At 45.2% G+C, this 17,515-nt stretch overlaps 2 protein-coding genes across 17 annotated transcripts in view; one reads left to right on the forward strand and one right to left on the reverse strand.

The window, feature by feature from the left end:
• Pnpla7 (patatin like phospholipase domain containing 7) overlaps positions 1 to 15,368 on the reverse strand; it is a 70,703-nt gene extending 55,335 nt beyond the window's left edge. For 6 of the 14 annotated variants that reach the window (XR_009593739.1, XR_009593737.1, XR_009593738.1 and 3 more), the window contains exons 1-9: positions 15,300 to 15,368; positions 14,363 to 14,542; positions 11,120 to 11,194; positions 10,940 to 11,027; positions 10,436 to 10,515; positions 9,548 to 9,639; positions 9,076 to 9,216; positions 7,431 to 7,590; positions 3,854 to 3,934 (exon numbers count right to left, since the gene is read on the reverse strand). Coding sequence is in view for 11 of the 14 variants with exons in the window: in XM_060389646.1 (XP_060245629.1) it covers positions 3,854 to 3,934; positions 7,431 to 7,590; positions 9,076 to 9,216; positions 9,548 to 9,639; positions 10,436 to 10,515; positions 10,940 to 11,027; positions 11,120 to 11,194; positions 14,363 to 14,392 (747 nt within the window). In the remaining 3 variants the exon portion in view is untranslated. Of the gene's footprint in view, positions 1 to 3,853; positions 3,935 to 7,430; positions 7,591 to 9,075; positions 9,217 to 9,547; positions 9,640 to 10,435; positions 10,516 to 10,939; positions 11,028 to 11,119; positions 11,195 to 11,840; positions 12,018 to 14,362; positions 14,543 to 15,299 lie in introns of those variants that run through there. The other 8 variants (XM_060389641.1, XM_060389639.1, XM_060389644.1 and 5 more) reach the window with 4 other exon arrangements.
• Positions 14,686 to 16,455, forward strand: Mrpl41 (mitochondrial ribosomal protein L41). 3 transcript variants are annotated; one of them, XM_021663364.2, is made up of 2 exons: positions 14,686 to 14,843; positions 15,901 to 16,455. In XM_021663364.2, exon 2 carries the CDS (start codon positions 15,924 to 15,926, stop codon positions 16,329 to 16,331), a length of 408 nt encoding a protein of 135 aa, XP_021519039.1. In that variant the 5' UTR covers positions 14,686 to 14,843; positions 15,901 to 15,923; the 3' UTR covers positions 16,332 to 16,455. The 3 variants fall into 3 exon arrangements, with proteins under 3 accessions (XP_021519039.1, XP_060245635.1, XP_021519038.1); XM_060389652.1 differs by having other exon boundaries at positions 14,686 to 14,817; XM_021663363.2 differs by lacking the exon at positions 14,686 to 14,843 and adding an exon at positions 15,545 to 15,684.
• The last annotated feature ends 1,060 nt before the right edge of the window (positions 16,456 to 17,515 follow it).

A 17,515-nucleotide genomic window follows, 5' to 3' on the forward strand; every position in this document is an offset into this window, starting at 1 on the left:
GTTCGGTGGATTATGAATTTGTTTGTTTGTTTTGTTTTCTATGAAACAGGGTCTCACTATATGGCCTCTAGCACGGAGCTTGCTATGTAGACCAGGCTGGCCTCAAACTCACAACAATCCATCTGCCTCTGCTTCCTGACTCCTGAGATTAAAGGTGTGTGCCACCATATCTACTGTACCTGCTTTCAAGTAGCATTTTTCTTTTCATAATTAATCCACATAATTACCAGTTGAGTCAAGGATTTTTCTAGCAACCAAAATGTCTTGTGACACCCTGAGCCCTGGTATTGACCCAGCATGAACCCATAACCTATAACCACTGATCTGATTTCAACCACAGGACTGGTAAAAGCAGCCCAGGGTCAAACTTTCCCATTGCCTTGTTTGAAAATCATGTTTTGGAGCCAGATGGAGGAGGTGGCCCACACCTTTAATCCTAGCACACAGGAGGCGGAGGCAAGTTGATATCTGAATTCAAGGCTAGCCTGGTTTACAGAGTGAGTTCTAGGACAGCCAGGGCTACACAGAGAAAACCTGTCTCAATAACTGGCCCCTCAAAAAAAAAAAGTGTTTTGGGTACACTGTGACTCATTAATTTACATACTGCTGATACATCATATAAAGCTAAAATATCTACCACTGAGCCTTTGGGAGGAAAGACTATGTTCTGCTCTTCAACATACATTAGAAGCTTGAATTTGAACTTGTGTCAGTAATTAACATAGTACATGCTCTTTGTGTCTGAACAGTGGCTCTACAATGTACCTATATGACACATCCACAATCTCACACAAATACATAGCAAGAGACATGAAAGCCCCTGATCTGAAAGACAGACCAAAAAGACAGAGGAGGAAAAACAATAACAACTAAGAAAGGCTGGCAAAATCTAAGGGAGTGGGCTAGAGAGGTAGCTCAGAGGTTAAGAGCATTGGCTGTTCTTCCAGAGGTCCTGAGTTAAATTCCCAGCAACCACATGGTGCCTCACAACCATCTATGATGAGATCTGGTGCCCTCTTCTCGAGTGCAGGCAGGAAGAAATAATTTCCCTAGATACTCTATGGCTCAGCTGTGAAAGACATGTATGATGTCTTTGTTGGAAACAAGAGGTTTGGGAGGAGAAGTAAGAGCAAGATGGGCCATCAAGAGAGGTTCAGCTCCATTTTCCAGACAGGAAGGCAGTCTAAGATAGAACATGTACAAAACAAGTAAAGCATGTGTTTAAAAAAAGCTGGGCTCAGTAGTACACACCTTTAATCCCAGCACTCAGAGAGACAGAAGCAGGCATATCTCTATGAGGCCAGCCTGGTCTACAAGTTACAGCCAAGACTACACAGAGAAACCCTGTCTTGAAAAACAAAAACAAAAACAAAAAAGAAAACAAAAGAAGAACCTGGGCGTTGGAAGGTTTAGAGGAAGAACAGACAATTGTTGTTTATGAAACATCAAGTACATTCTAAAATATCTGTACACATCATTTTATAAAAATTCAAAATGATTTCCAGGCATGGCTGTGTACAACTTTAATCCCAGCACTTCGGAGACAGAGACAGGCAGATCTTTGTAAGCTGGAGGCCAGCCTGGTCTACAGTGAGCTCCAGGACGGCTAGGGCTAAGTAGAGAGACTGTTTCAAAAACAAACAAACAAACAAAAATCTGAAAAAAAAAAAAAAAAGAGAACAAAAAAACAAACCAAAAAATTTTAATTGTAAAATGAAATAAATACAAATGTTTGGTGAGATTAAAAAATGAGCAGTTACTAGCAATATAGTAGTCATTTTCTCTCAAATGTCATCCCTCTAAATTTTCTACCCCCACCAAACTCAGGGAAGGTTACTCCTCCTCTAGCTAAGGGGGCCATCCTGACACTGACACCGTGAATGGCCAGTTCAGAAGAAATGCTGGCCCTGGCCATAACCCCTACCTACTTCCTGCCATAGTCATTCCATGCTGGAATAAATGATGTTCTGTTTAAAAACCACAATGAAATCAGAACCAAAAACAAATAACGAAGAAAGATCTATGCCCCCATTTACTTTTTTTTTTTTTTTTTTTTATTGCTTAAATGAAAAACTTGTGGGGGCTGGAGATGGCTCAGAGGTCAAGAGCACTGTCTGCTCTTCCAAAGGTCCTGAGTTAGATTCCCAATGACCAACAACCACATGGCGGCTCACAACCATCTACAATGAGATCTGATGCCCTCTTCTACACAGGCAGAATACTTAATAAATAAAATTAAAAAAAAAAGAAAGAAAGAAAAACTTGCTAGCAAGATGGAGGATAGATGCAGAAATCAAATAGCTAAGCATTCTACCCCAGATAGACCAAAGTCCTTCTAGGTTTCTCCTATCCTTTCTGAGGACTGCCAGTCCCTTCTAACATGCTGGAGCATCCTCAGAGCCAACTACAGCACAGTAAGACACAGAGGTCCCATTTAAGCCTCTAGGCCACCAAACAAGACTATCTGACAGGCAGAAGTGTAGACACACAAGACACCCCAGCAAATGCAAAAAGCTTGCTGTGTCAGTGACCTGCATTCAACTAAGTGCTGGATCAGTGGGTCCCACCAAGGCCCCTCATGTGAGCCTGTGTAAAGGCGTGACTCCTGGTACAGTCTGCTGAATATACCCACATCAGGCTCTACTCTATACAACTGCTCTGAAGGCAGAATAACATGGTCTAGAACAGAGGTTATGATGGTTAGTCCTCACTGTTAACTTGACCAGATTTGGAATCACCAGAGAAACATCCAGGGTATGTCTGTGAGGATGCTTCTAGAAAGGTTTAACAAGAGGGACTGTGGAGCAGCATTACACCATGGATCTCAGGCTGATAAAAAGAAGAGAGTGAGCAGGGCACCGATACACATCTGTGTGCTTCTTGACTGTGGACCCCTCATGCTCCTGCTGTCATGCCTTTCCTACCTTTAAACTGTGAGCTGAGGTAAACCCTTCTGTCCTTAAATTGCTTTGGTCAGATAAGCAGGTCCATGCTGCTAACTGCTGAGCCATCTCTTCAGCTCTTTGTCACATTTTTGTCATGGCAACAAGAAAAGTAATTAGCCAGGCATGATGGCACACTCCTTTAGTCCAACTTGGTAAAAGACACAGAGGCTAATGTGATGATTGTTGGGATCAGTAAGCAGGCACCTCTACGGCCAGCCCCAAGGGACCTGACAAACCGGGTATCAGGCATTTGTGAAGACACCCAGACCACCTGCTGACCACCTGGAACTACCTGTGCATGCCCTGGGTCACCCTATAAGAGAACTCCTGGAGCACACTCTTCTCTCTCTCTCTCTTTCTCTCTCTCTTTTTCTCCCCCCCACATTGTCGACCCCTTCTCTCTTTCCCTAGTAAACCTTCCACGTGGAACCGATCTCGTGGTGTGATTTGTGAACCCGCCGAGTAATCTTCACAGGCGCACGTTTCCTAACAATGATTCTGTTCACTTCTGTATGTGAACAAATACAATAAAACATAAAGAGTGAAGACTGTTGGGCACAGTAGCACACACTTGTAATCCCAGTATTCTGAAGACCAAGACAGGAAGATCAAAAGTGTGAAGTAAGTCTGGGTTATACACAGTGCAAGCCTAGAACTAGAGATAGAAAGAAATAGAAAGGACTACCAAAGTCTTATGAAATACATTCTTGCTTAAACACAATATCAAAGTTGTTCCCACAGACACCTCCTTAACTACAGAGTGAGAACCATTCTCCTCCGAGACAACCCCTTTTACCTTTGTCATTGCAGAGAAGTAGACTCTGTCTACCAAGATAGGAAGAACAGAACTTAAGGGCTAAGCAGAGATGCTTACGCACCTATGGAGGAAAGGAATGGGCAATACTCACAGTGATCACATCCAGAATGCTGAGGAGACTGTGGACACTGTCCCCTGGCAGAACTTCTTTGACCACCACCTCCGTGCCGTCCTGTGCTTAGAGAACAACAGATGTCAATACAGGGAAAAGGGGCCCAGCCAACACCTAGGACAGTTAGCATACAAGATTTCATCTCCAAGTTGCTATCAATAAAGTGAGCATCTCAGAGGACCACAAAAAGAGACTGGAGACAGTGCTGGGGTCAGTAGGATTAAGAGATACCATAAGCAGGGCTGCAGAAATGGCTCAATAGTATAGAGTACTTGCTGCTCTACTAGAGGATCCAAGTTTGGTTCCCAGCACCTACATCGGGGAACTCACAATAAACCACCTGTAACTCTAATTTCAGGGAATCTGATGCCGTCTTCTGCCTTCTACCCCCACACATGTAAAACATACACACTCATACACAAAATAAATTTTTTAAAGGAAAAAAGGTAGCATAAGCTTGAAAGAAGAGGATAATAAGGTGGTGGTGCATGCCTTTAATCCCATCATTCAGGAGGTAGAGGCAGGCAGATCTTGGAGTTCAAGGCCAGCCTGGTCTACAAATTGAGTCCAGGACAGCCAGGACTACACAGAGAAACCGTGTCTGGAAAATCCAAATGGAGCAGAGAGTGGGGAACCATCTCAGTCAATAAAGTGTTTACCTTAAAAGCACAGGGACTGGAGTTTAATCCCCAGAATGCATCTAGAAAATGTCAAGTGCAGTAAGAGGTGGTGGCTCACAACTTTATCCCAGCATTCATGAGGCAGAAGCAAATCCCAGGTCTGCCTGGTCTGTACAGTGAGTTCCAAGCCAGCAAGGGTTAAATGTTGGTTTGAACACATTAGTCACAGCCTCAGAGTATCCAAAATGTTTCAGTGTAACCTTAAGGAAAGAAATTAAAAAGCCCTTCCCTTATTGTAATTTAACAAAGAGTGAAGTCTGAATTCTCTACTTCTCTCTCCCTGTGTCTTTCATCATTCCTGGCTGTTGAATGAACCTGAATCTGAGTCTAAATGAACATTGTCTTATGAAATTGTCTGTCCCTGTCTCTGTGTATGTCTGTGTGTCCCTAACAAGGGGCTTTTCTCTCTCTTTTACTGAACAGGACAAAAGCATCACATGGGGAAGGATGGGATAGCTCACAGAAGTCTTTAGCAGAGTTTTTACAAGGAATTAAGTCACTGACTCCAATTGACCCAGATAAGTGAACAAATGCTATCAAGCAATGTTCATATGTTGTCTTCAACATTATGGCAGATATTCATTTTATAAGGTTGCTTTCAACCTATATTTCCTGTTTCCAGCATTAACTACCATAACATATGCTTGTATATGACTACACAAGCATTATCTGTGGGTCAGGGGTATGGAAAAGTATGTAATTTAAGTCTATAGCTATACATTAGCTTAACTTGTAAAAGTCAATACATGGGAAATCAAAGACAAGTAAGGTTGGCTGTTACACTGTTCTCTTAAAGGCTCAATATAGGCTGAGTGCATAGTGGGGCATTAGTATTCTCTTAAGTGACCTCACAGTACATTATTAACTATAGTTGTGAGGTCCAGAAAAAGTTCCAGTCTCTGAAAATGTTACATGTATTTTCATAATATTTAATTGCCACACACAGTGAGACTGTCTCCACGCCTCAGCCCCAGCCCCAAAATGTCAATCATGACCCAGTAAGATGGCTCAGCAATTAAAAGTATTGTGCTGCAAGACTAACAACTTGAGTTTGATCCCTGTAACCCCACAGTAGAAGAGAACAAGTTTCCAAACATTGTGTTTTCTCTGACATCACATGTGCACACCATGGCATAGTCATACATGCATATACACATAATAGTAATTTTAAATACTAAATGTCAAGTCTTACAGTGTGTATCTGTAATCCTGTACTGGAGAAGTGAAGACAGGCAGATCTCTGGGGCTCCCTGACAAGTCAACCTAGCCTACTTGGTGAACTCAGAAACATTTTCTCAAGAAAGAAGATAGGCATGGTAGTGCATACATTTAATTCCAGCACTTGGAAGGCAGCCAGCTCTCTGTGTGTTCAAGGGCAGCCTGGTCTACATACTGAGTTCCAAGCCAGCAAGGACTACACTGTGAGATCCTGTCTCAAAATAAAATAAAAAAGGGGGCTGGAGAGATGGCTCAGAGGTTAGGAACACTGGCTGCTCTTCCAGAGGTCTTGAGTTCAATTCCCAGCAACCACATGGTGGCTCACAACCTTCTATGATGAGACCTGGTGTCCTCTTCTGGTGTGCAGGTGGACATGCAGACAGAACACTGTATACATAATAAATAAATCTTTAAAAATAAAAAAATAAAATAAAAAGGTAGACAGCACCTGAGGAATAACACACCCACATAAACATACACTGTGTTGGCTAGCCAAATGCCAACTTGACACAAACTAGAGCCGAAGAGGGAGACTCAACTGCAAAATCTTCCACCAGACTGGCCTGTAGGCAAGCCTTTGGGGCATTTCTTGATTGATGACTGATAGGGGAGGGGCCCAGCTCACTGTGGACAGTGTTACCACTGGGCAGGTGGCTCTAGGTACTATAAAAACAAAACAAAATGAAAAACAGACTGAGCAAGTCATGAGGTAAAAGGCAGTAAGCAGCATTCCTCCATGGCTCCTGCTTTATCTCCTACCCTGCCTTTCTTTGACTGTAATATGAAACTATTAAGCTGAACTAAACCCCCTTTCCTCCCTAAGTTCCTTTTAGGCATGGTGTTTTATAACAGCAATAGAAAGCCTAATACACACACACACACACACACACATATGCATGCATGCACATATAAACACATACAGAGTAGAGACTAATGAAGAAATCCTACTTATGTCAGTCACAGCCTCCTAATCCCAGGACTCATACAAACTCAACAAATTCCTCCAGACCTAAATTAATTAGTTAGACTAACTACAATGGCCCTGAAGGACCAAATGTAGTTACTATCAATAAAAATTACAATATTTTTGAATTAGAGACTTGTGTGTGCCTAATAGTAAGGAGAATGTGTCAGGTGTGTTGGTTCAAGCCCGTAATCCCAGCACTCAAGAGATTAAGGTGAGAACTGTCATGAATTCAAGGACAGCCTGGGCTACACAGTATATTCCAGGCTGTCTAGGATGACAGAATGAAACTGTCTCAAAGTGTGTATGTGTGTATTATGTTGTCAAAATGAAAATAGCAGCTTGAACACTGGGATAAGAATGTGGGTATTTACCAAAAAAAAAAAAAAAAGATTTAAAATTCTACGCTAACTTTTTGATGTAGAGCTTTTTTCTTTTCTTTCTTCTTTTTAGATTTATTTATTATTTATACAGCATTTTGCCTACACATCAGAAGAGGATACCAGATCTCACTATAGATGGTTATGAGCCACCATGTAGTTGCTGGGAATTGAATTCAGGACCTTTGGAAAAACAGCCATTGAGCCAACTCTCCAGCCCCTAAATGATGGAGAGCTTTTCAAAGCTTTAAAGTGATGGAGGCTAAATGAGAACACAGTAGCCCATCCCTAGCCCTCTCTGGCCCCTGACTCACAGCATCTTGGATGCAGACCTCCAACCGTCCATCCTGAACCACATAGATGCTGGTGTCAGGCTCCCCAGGCTGAAATACATGCTCTCCCTCTTGCAGCTGTACAAAGACCATGTGTTTGCAAAGCTCCAGGAACAACGGTTTCTCAAAGTGGCCCAGGACCCTGTAACAAACAGAATATATACTACAAAACATGATGCTCTCAAGAAAGCAAGAATAAGGGACACAGGCCACTGTCCCCACCAGCAGTAGGGCCAGAGCTGGCCTAGACCTCTATAAGGCTGACTTAGCTCATCTGGCAGCAGAGTCAACTAGAATTTTAAACTTCTGAGATAACTATCGGCTCAAAAAGTTCTCAAACTGTAACTATTAATGTAAGCCAAGCACAAAACAGAAGGTAATACAATAGCCCCCTGGAATGGTATACTACCATCAGAAAGAGGAAGGTGGCTCAACAGGGAAATCCTGACAGCCTAAGGTTCAATCCTCAGAGATCACAAGTCTCAGTCACTGTTCTACTGCTATGAAGAGATATCGTGACCACAGAAACTCTTATAAAGCATTTAATGTGGGTTAGGTTACAGCTTCAGAGGTTTGGTCCATTATGATCATGGCAGGGAGCATGGTGCATGAAAGCTACATCTTGATCCACAGGTGTGTGAGCAAACACAAGCTCACCTGGGCCTGGTATGAGCTTTTGAAACCTCAACGCTTACCCCCAGTGACACACTTCCTCTAACAAGGCCACATCTCCTAATCCCTCTCAAGTAGTGCCATTCCCTGATGACTAAGAATTCAAATATATGAGCATATGAGGGCCATTCTTACTCAAACCACCACAATCCACAAAATTGGCCTCTGATTCCTACACAGGTGCTACGGCACATGTGTACCTGCCCTCACTTATAATATTAACACATTTCAAAAATTAAAAATAGAGCTGGGCACAGTGGCACAGGCCTTTAATCCCAGCACTTGGGAGGCAGAAGCAGGTGGATCTCAGAGAGTTCGGGGCCAGCCTGGTCTACAAAGTGAGTCTAGGATCGCCAAGGCTACATACAGAAACCTTGTCTTGAAAAACCAGACAATAAGTAAATAAAAATAATGCTCCTTTAAGAAAAATAAAGCTGACATAATGGTACACAGCTGTGATCTAAGTATTCGGGTGACTGAGGCCTAGGACTGCAAGCTGAAGGACAGCTTAGGCCACAGAGCAAGATCCTGCCAAGAAGAGAGAGAGAGAGAGAGAGAGAGAGAGAGAGAGAGAGAGAGAAAATGGAGGAGAGGGAGGAAAGCAGAGAGAGAGTGGACCAGCTTGTGGTTTTTAGCCCACACCCAATTGTCACACTTGTTCTTGAGTTTGCCAATGAGAATAAACGTGATATAAATTATTAAATAGAACAGGAAGGAACAACTAAGAAGGTGACTGACACAAGACTCCACACATGGAAGCACCCTGACCTTGCCGAACATTTCTGCCACCATGAAGCCAGTCTTGAGGTAGAAAGAAAATCGGCTTGGCCAACCATCCCTGACATAGGAAAGCTAAGTCAAAGACTTAGAGGAAAGTCAAAGACTTAAGAGGAAAGAAGACCAGGCCAGCGACACATCCTAGACAGATCTTCCTACTACCCAGCCACTAACTTACCGAACATTTTTCAGCATGTACAAAACTTCTGATGGCAGATGTGAGTTCTTCACATCAAACTCTGTAAGATCAGCCTCTAGCAGGGAGGGTGGGGGCTCTTTGGGCTGCAAAGTAGGGTATTCTTTCTTAAAGCGCAGAATCCTACAAAGCAGAGACACTTTAGAAAGACTGAAGGGGCTTGGGAGATGGCTCAGAGGTTAAGAACACTCGCTGTTCTTCCGAAGGTCCCGAGTTCAATTCCCAGTCAACCACAAGGTGGCTCAGAACCATCTATAGTAAGATCTGGTGTGCAGGCAGAATGTTGTATAAATAATAAATAAATCTTAAAAAAAAAAAAAAAAAAGAAAGAAAGACTGAAGGAGCCCAAACCCAATCCTGTGAGCATTCCAAAGCCGGAAGAAGCTCTGCTTTGGTATGTCCTGACATGGGAGGAGCCACAGCAGTAGTAAGGCCTTAAGGGAATTTCCAGTACCTTTTGGCCAAGGAGAGTACTTTGGTCCTCTTCCTGACACGTTGCCGGGGTGCAGTGCTATTCCCAACCAAGGTATGAGGAAGCGTGGTCACCTGCAGAACCAAGATAAAGATGAAGTGTTGACCCTGTGACTGGCAAGGTCTAAGCTCTCAGCCCCAGCACCCTGAGTTGCTGCCTTCCTGGTCTCAGCTACTGGGGCCCCACTCTCACTAAATCCTACTGGCCTGACTTCACTCAAGTTCACAGGGATATCATTTGGACAAGCCCACACCACACAGTCCCATTAACCCCACAGTGGCTTCAGCTGCTCTCAAGTGGCCAAGTCTTCAGAGCTCTGTGGCTCCACGCCTCAGGTAAAGCTCCTTAGGGGAGTGGGAGAAGGAAGAAGGGACCAGCTGTAGCAATTAAATAAAGGTGAACAAAGATTCAAATGAGTTCTAGCCACAAGTTCCTGACCCTGAGTGCAGGAGGACCACAGATATATGATATGGAACCTCACAAACATGGGAAAGAGGCCACACAGTTTTTTAACTTAGGATAAATGTGGCCATTAGGGAACTGCACTGTTCCACCAGAGACCCCAGGAGCTAGGGTCCTACCTTGGCTCAGCCTTTCAAATCTGGCAGTGCCAGATTTAGCTGCTTCCAAAATGTGTTGGTTCTGCTGAGGAGGTAGATAACGTTCAATATGACTCAAAACATCTCCTAAATCCTGTACCCAGTGGCAGGAGCCATGGGACCAGAGGAAAAGGCAGCACATATTGGGAGTTGCAGAGACCCAGAGCTTGAGGGCCTGGCAAACAGTAGGCCTTCTAAACAGTAGTCTCTTCTAAACAAGAGGAGACTCTGAGCAGCACTTTGTGCAACCCAGGGCTTCCATACAAGTTACCTTCCTCATGATCTTCCGGCCATAAAACATTACTTTGTCTCTCTTTCGGAACCTGTACTGAGGAGTGGGCCCTGCTTGTCCTGTGGGAGAGAAGAAGGAGCATCATGAGATGGTGGGGGACTGGGTTGATAGCCTTGAGTGGGTGGTCAGTAAACATGACTGAAACCAAAATACGGTGCACAAAACAGGCCCTGAAAATGAAGGTGCTGACAATAAACCATGCTCTTGGATGCCCTGTCCCTAACTACCTCTCAGACAAAAGGCAAAGCAGTAACATGGGAGACTTATCTTAGAAGAGTCAGGAATTTCTTCTGTTCTTACTGGATCCTAGTTTTAGAAAGTGCAGAAAAGGCTATGGACAGACTAGGAACCTCAACCTAAGCCCCAGTAGATCACATTTCAACAAGGCTTTGAGGGGAGCTTCCAGGAGCTCCAAATACCTCTCAGAACACAAATGAGGCAAAACCCCCACTGCTCAGCTAGAGTCCAAACTGAGATACTCACGCAATCTGCTCACCCTTCTGTACACAAAAAAGATGGTAACACCAGCAAAGGCCAGTGTGAGGAGGACTCCAATTCCAATCCCCATCAGCTACAAAAGATGGGAGATAACAGGAGTGTCAGCAAGGCCGAAAACAGCCACAGGCCTATCAGGGTCCATCCCTGGGAAGCCCATATGATTACCATGGTGAACTGTGAATGCTCCTCCATGAAATGAAGCCCCCAGGAACTTAAGGTGGTATCCAAACAATAGCCAGCCTAAGGACAGAACAGACATCAGGGTGGGCAGACAAGGTGCCCAGTTTCTTAGCTTGAGCTTGATCAGAGAACAAAAGTAAGTCAGATGTTAGGGAGAAGTCAGTGGCCCTGAAGATTTGAGAAATGAGGCCTATCAGATAACTCATTACTGCCAAGTCTGATGACCTGAGTTTATCCTTAAGACCCATATGATGTCAGAATAGAACAGACTCCTGTAAGTTGTTCTCTGACTGTTATGTTGTGCAGGCAATTCAACTGGCCTGCCCTTAGGGACTTTTAGGGTCCTGATATTGTCCTATGTCAATACCTGAATCCTATGACATCACCTGGGCCAGCTACTTAATGGCTAGTCTATCACTCCTTCTCCTCTCTTGCTTTCTTTCCTCTTGACTGTCAGGGCAACCCCCTCCACCCACCCGTCTCTCTTTCTGTCTCTGCCCTCATGGCTTGTTCAGGCCCTAACTCTTTTCTGTTTCCCTTCTCCCGAATAAACTCTTTCATATAAGATCAGTTGTGTGCATGGCATTTTTATATAAATACTAACACTGACCTCCACATTCCTGCTATTACATCTACACAGCTACACACACACACACACACACAGAGAGAGAGAGAGAGAGAGAGAGAGAGAGAGAAATGTAATTACTTTTAATTTTAGAAAAATGATCTTGCCAGGGGTGCTGAGACCCTGTGAGCTTAACTGCAGAGACAAAAGCAGCAACCTTTGGTACTGGGAAGAGTAGGCACAGTAGCAGTACTACTAGCAAGTGCCATGAACATGAAGAAACTTGACTTCTAGCTTCCCGGTCTTCAAGATGTAAGCCTAGAAGAGGTCAAAGCCATCTCTTAGTACCCTCTGAATACCAACAAGACTAGAGCCACAAACCCCAAGATCCATGCAAACCCATTCAGAATGAATGCTCAGAGACTTCCAAGAATATGTGAAGTGACTGACAACCGCATTCGTTTTAGTCCCAACTACATGAAAAGCTAAGGCAAGGGGATCGTGTAAACTCAGGAGTTCACCGCCTGCCTAGACAACCAGTGAGATCCAGTCTTAAGAACAAAAGAGGAAGTAGGGCACGATGGCCCACACCTGTAATCCCAGCGCTCAGGGAAGCAGAGGATCTCTATGACTTCGAGGCCAGCCTGTTCTACAAAGCAAGTCCAGGACTGCCAAGGCTACACAGAGAAACCCTATCTCAAAAAAACAAAAACAAAAACAAAAAACAAAAAAGAAAGGGCAAAGGACCAAAAGAAATCCCAAGGGACAATCCACCTGGATTTAGAAACATCTGATTCAGTTCTCATGCCAAACAAGAAATGGCAGAGAGGATTCTGACCCTGACCCTGCTGTCTCCAGAAAGGCACTGACTAGATTTCAGATGTACTAGGACCAGGGAAGAAAGGAGGCAGGAAGCAAGGACTCAAGATATGAGTATGAGTAGGTAGCCCACAGGGAAATCCGGCTCACTCTCCAAAAGCTAAAGACAAAAAAAAAAAAAAAAAAAAAAAAAAAAAAAAAATCAGACCCAAAGCTGTTCCTCAGTTCTCTAGTACCCATTCACCCCTTCCTCCTAAGCAGTTAGGAACTGAATAGGGTAGAGGACCTCTTACTCCTATTTTGTGGTTTCTACCTAACAACCAAGGACCAAAGCCTAGCCTTAAAAACAAACAAACTAACTAACTAACAACAGGCTTTAGACACAGCAATCCCTGCCAGAAAACCTAAGGAGAGCTGAAGGCCACTCAAGAACGACTCCAAGACAGGTGCGGTGGTGCTTGCCTGTAACCCCTCAATACTCTGGGAGGCAGAGGCAGGCAGATCTTTGTGAGTTTGAGGCCATGTTGGTCTACAAATTGAGTCCAGGACAGCCAAGGCTACAAAGGAAAAACCCTGTCTCAAAAACAAAAACAAACAACAACAAAACCCAAAGGCATAGTTCTGCATCCTAACAGAATCAGTGTGTTGCTTAAAAAACTCAGTCTTTTGATCTGAAATCAGGAGGCAAAGAGTTGAGTATCGTTTAAGGATAATGAAGAACACGTTCCAATAAGTATGTTCTGCCAGGTGGTGGTGGCATATGCCTGTAATCCCAGCACTCAAGAGACAGAGGCAGATAGATCTGAGTTTGATGCCAGCCTGATCTACAGAACGAGTTCCAGGCCAGCCAGAGCTATACAGTGAAACCCGTATATTCGTTCTTTTTTTCTTTTTTGGTAGTACTGGAACTAAAGGCATGGGACACCACTGCTTGGCCCAGTAAGTATGTTCTTAGGTGACTTCATCATGATGTGAATGTCACAGGGTGTGTTTATACAAGCACTATAACCCCAACACATGATACAGTCTGTGGGATCACTATTGCATGTAGTCTGTTGTTGACCAGAACCTTGTTTTACAACTGTAAAGTGTATGTATAAACAGTATGCTTTTGGTTTCAAAACTGAGGCACTCAACCTCCCTTTTCCTCTACCCCAGCTCAGCTCTCAAAATTCTATCAGTTGGGTGCACACAGGAGCACACCAACCACACCTTCTATGTTCTTCTGAGCTTACCTTAACTAAGGAAAGGCACCTATCTATACAGTCTACCATAGTTGATCAGCCTATCTAGTTGTTTACAGTTATTCTAATAGATCTACTTTTCTGGCTTAAAAATATAGGCAGAGGGTATGGTGACACATGCCTTTGATCTGAGGCCTTGGAAGGCAGAAGCAAGCAGATCTCTGTGAATTCAAAGCCAGCCTGGTCTACAGAGACATGTAGAGAGACCTGTCTCAAAAGAATGATAATAATAACTGCCTTTGGGATAATAAAATATTAATAAAGGCCTTTGGGATGTGGCTAGTGTTAAACTGAGAAAAAGACTCTTCAAGTACTAAAGTTTTAAGAGAAAACAGGAAGTAACAACTGTAACCTTAAGGGAAGAAAAGAAGCCTTGATAATGACATAAAAGCCAGATTCCATTGTCCACGCTGTCAGGAGCAACTGACTAGTAACAGGTGTCAGAACTCTGATAGGGAAATAGCTTGAGAAACCATTCCCACATTCCCTGGGTCTTCAAGAAGCCTAAGTAGAAACCTGAGGCAAAAGAACCTGTTCTCTGGAAAAGCTCGGCCTGAGAGTTCTAAGGGTCTGGTTCTCACCCATGCCTGGTCTACCTACCTCAGAGCAGACATCTTCCTCTTTCTGCATAACGGAAAGCAAAGCAAAGTGGAGGGCGAAAAGGAGACAGGCTGAGACAAACTGATCTACCAGAACCTTTACAGCAGGGCAGCTGTAGTTCCAGCCTCGCCAGCTCCTTTCCAAGTCAAACGCTCTTATTGGACGGGACTCCAGAACTCTCTGCTCCAAAAAAACAAGTTGTTTTCCAGAGGCTTGTGCTTTCGTTTCCTGTAAACAGCCCTCACGTGGTCTAAGGGGAACCGTGGCCAGGGATGGGGGCAAGGATGGGGGAGGGGAGTTGAGCCGCAAAGTCAGGGACTGCCAGCTTGGGGTTGGGGAGGAGACCAGAGGAGTATGTTGGCTGAGAGTTCAGGGAGGTGGGACAGCTGCGACTGGTGGCACAGCTAAGAAAGTGGTTCAATAACGAGGCGGAGCAACAGGCACGGAGCACGGAGGCAAGGGCCTAAGTGGTGGTCGAAGGGTAAGGGTGACTGGCTGGAGGGTGGGCCTCACCTCGGAGGCGTGATGTAGGCAAACGGAGAGATAAGGAATACGACACAGAGCCTTCAAGCTCAGAAAAGATCTGGACCAGGAGTGGTCACAACCCAGAAGGGGTCTCGATTAGGAGCGAAGGAAGGGGAGCTGGTTATAGCCGAGGAGTGATCACCAGAGGAGAGCGGGAGAGCAAGGGGTGGAACGAAGGGCAAGGTATCAGAGAAGGGTGAAGAGGGGCCCAGCCACCGGGGTCAGCTTGTGGACAGACAGCGCAGGCACGGTGGGTGTGCTGGGACCGAAAATGATTAGAGGACCGCTAGGACTTAAGTAGACTTGGCCTTCGATAGCACGGCAGTCCCGGAAGCCACGGCTCGGAAGTGACCCTGAGGGTCTGCAAGGCCTACCCCAACACTAGGGCAGCACCGATGACGCCCGGCCGTACCAGTCGCGCGGCCGGCCTATGGCGCAGCAGTTAGGAAAATTCTGCCGTGGGCCTGACGAGAGCCGAGAGCGACCTCGCCACAGGCCAGATCTAGACCGCCACCTGGCGGCTCGGGGCGAACGTGCACGGCTGCGCGAGCTCCGTACACACCCGGCTCCGCTCCGCCGATTGGCTTAGTCCCCTGGGTCACACGCCCTCCGCTCTGCTGAGGCTGCGTATTGGGCACCTTGCGACCAGTCCGCGAGGCTCTTGCTGCGGAGTGACTGACCCGACCGAGAGCCGGAAATGCCGCGAGCATCTTGCGGTGCGTCTTATACGGTCTGAACGGTCTCAGGTCAAAAGGGAGAAGAGGCTTGCGGGCGGAGCTCAGGAGCCATCATTCCAGGTCGGTTTGAGCGTTTCCAGTTGGCGCCACCCCCGCGGGATTCTTCTGGGTCCGGGATCTTTTGGGGTCAAAGTCTGTTCTTGTGGGGTCTTGGATCCTCTGCGCCCGGAGCTCCTCAGCGAATCCACGGGACCCACAGCCTTCTTTGCTCGTGGACTTTAGGGTGCTGAGTCCCTCTGACTCAGATTGCCTCCCTCAGCTGCCTTTTTCTTTTAGAGCTGCTTTCTGCAGAGCCCGGCATGGGTTTCCTGACTGCAGTGACTCAAGGCCTGGTGCGGGGAGCAGACAGGATGAGCAAGTGGACAAGCAAGCGGGGACCACGCACCTTCATCAAGAGCCGGGGTGCCAAGAGAACAGGCATCTATACCTCCGATAGGAAGTTTGTGCAGATAAAGGAAATGGTCCCAGAATTTGTTGTCCCGGACTTAACCGGCTTCAAGCTCAAGCCCTATGTTAATTACCGAGTTCCGGCAGGCATAGACACACCCCTGACTGCCAAAGCTCTCTTCCTGGAAGCAGTTGCACCTGCTATTGAAAAAGACTTTAAAGAAGGGACTTTTGATGCTAACAACCTGGAGAAATATGGGTTCGAGCCCACACAGGAAGGCAAGCTGTTCCAGTTGTATCCTAAGAATTTCCCACGCTAAAAAACAATGGCCAAAGGTTTGCCTACAAAGTGGAGACATTACTGACCAAACCTTGGATTCTGGGTGTCTCAAAGAGTAGGGGCAGCTTCTTTGTACATTTCTATTAAACACCTTTAGTATCTAGTATGTGTGTTTTGAATCAAGTCATTTAAGTGTGCTGAAGGGCAGATTCCATGCAGTTGCTTCAGAGCCCATAACAAATTCAACCAAGTCAGCTCTAGGAGCACATTTCTTGGGCTCCAAGGCAGTTTCTGTCAGGTAACTATCCTCAAGGAAAACTTAAAAGATGGAAGTCACAAGTGCAGTTAGTGCCATATTGCTTTTTCACCACCACTCAGTCTACTGGATTTAACACCTTTTATTTGAAATAATTGAGCCAGTAGCTGAGAATTGATCCCTTTAAAAAAATATTTCATTAGAAAATAACATGAGGACTGGGGAGAGTGCTTGCCATGTAATTATGAAGACCCAAGTGTGGTGCCCCAAGCCTGTACTCTCAGCACTAGGAAGAAATAGGGGATGCAGGCTAGAGATGGTTCAGGGGTTAAAAGTGCTCACAACGGCGCCTGTCTCTAACTACTTCCAGGTGATCCACCACCTCTCAGAGCATTCATACACATTAAATAATTTTGGTTTGTTTTGAGATAGGGTTTCCCTGTGTAGCCCTAGCCACCCTGGAATTCACTCTATAGACCAGGCAGGCCACAAACTCAGAGATCTGCCTGCCATGGGCTGGGATTAAAGGTATACACCACCACTGCCTGGCATGATTGAGGAGATCAGTAGGTAAAAACATATATTCCTGCAGAGAAACACAAATTTGGTTCCTAGAATCCATGTGGTGGCTCAAGCACCTGTAACCCTAGCATCAGGGGATCCATTGTTCTCTTCTGGCTTCTTCCAGCATCAACACACAAACATGCAAACACATAATAACAATTATTTAAAAATTAAAAAATTTGGGGCTAGGGAGACGGCTCAGAGGTTAAGAGTACTGGCTGTTCTTCCAAAGGTCCTGAGTTCAACTCCTAGCAACAGCAATGTGGGGGGAGCTGGAGATGGCTGCTCTTCAGAGGTCCTGAGTTCAATTCCCAGCAACCACATGGTGGCTCAGAACAATCTATAATGAGATCTGGTGTACCCTTATAGCTTGTAGATGTATGTGCTGACAGAATACTGTATAT

Source organism: Meriones unguiculatus, chromosome 8 (genome assembly GCF_030254825.1).
Source record: "Meriones unguiculatus strain TT.TT164.6M chromosome 8, Bangor_MerUng_6.1, whole genome shotgun sequence".
Lineage (NCBI taxonomy): Eukaryota > Metazoa > Chordata > Mammalia > Rodentia > Muridae > Meriones > Meriones unguiculatus.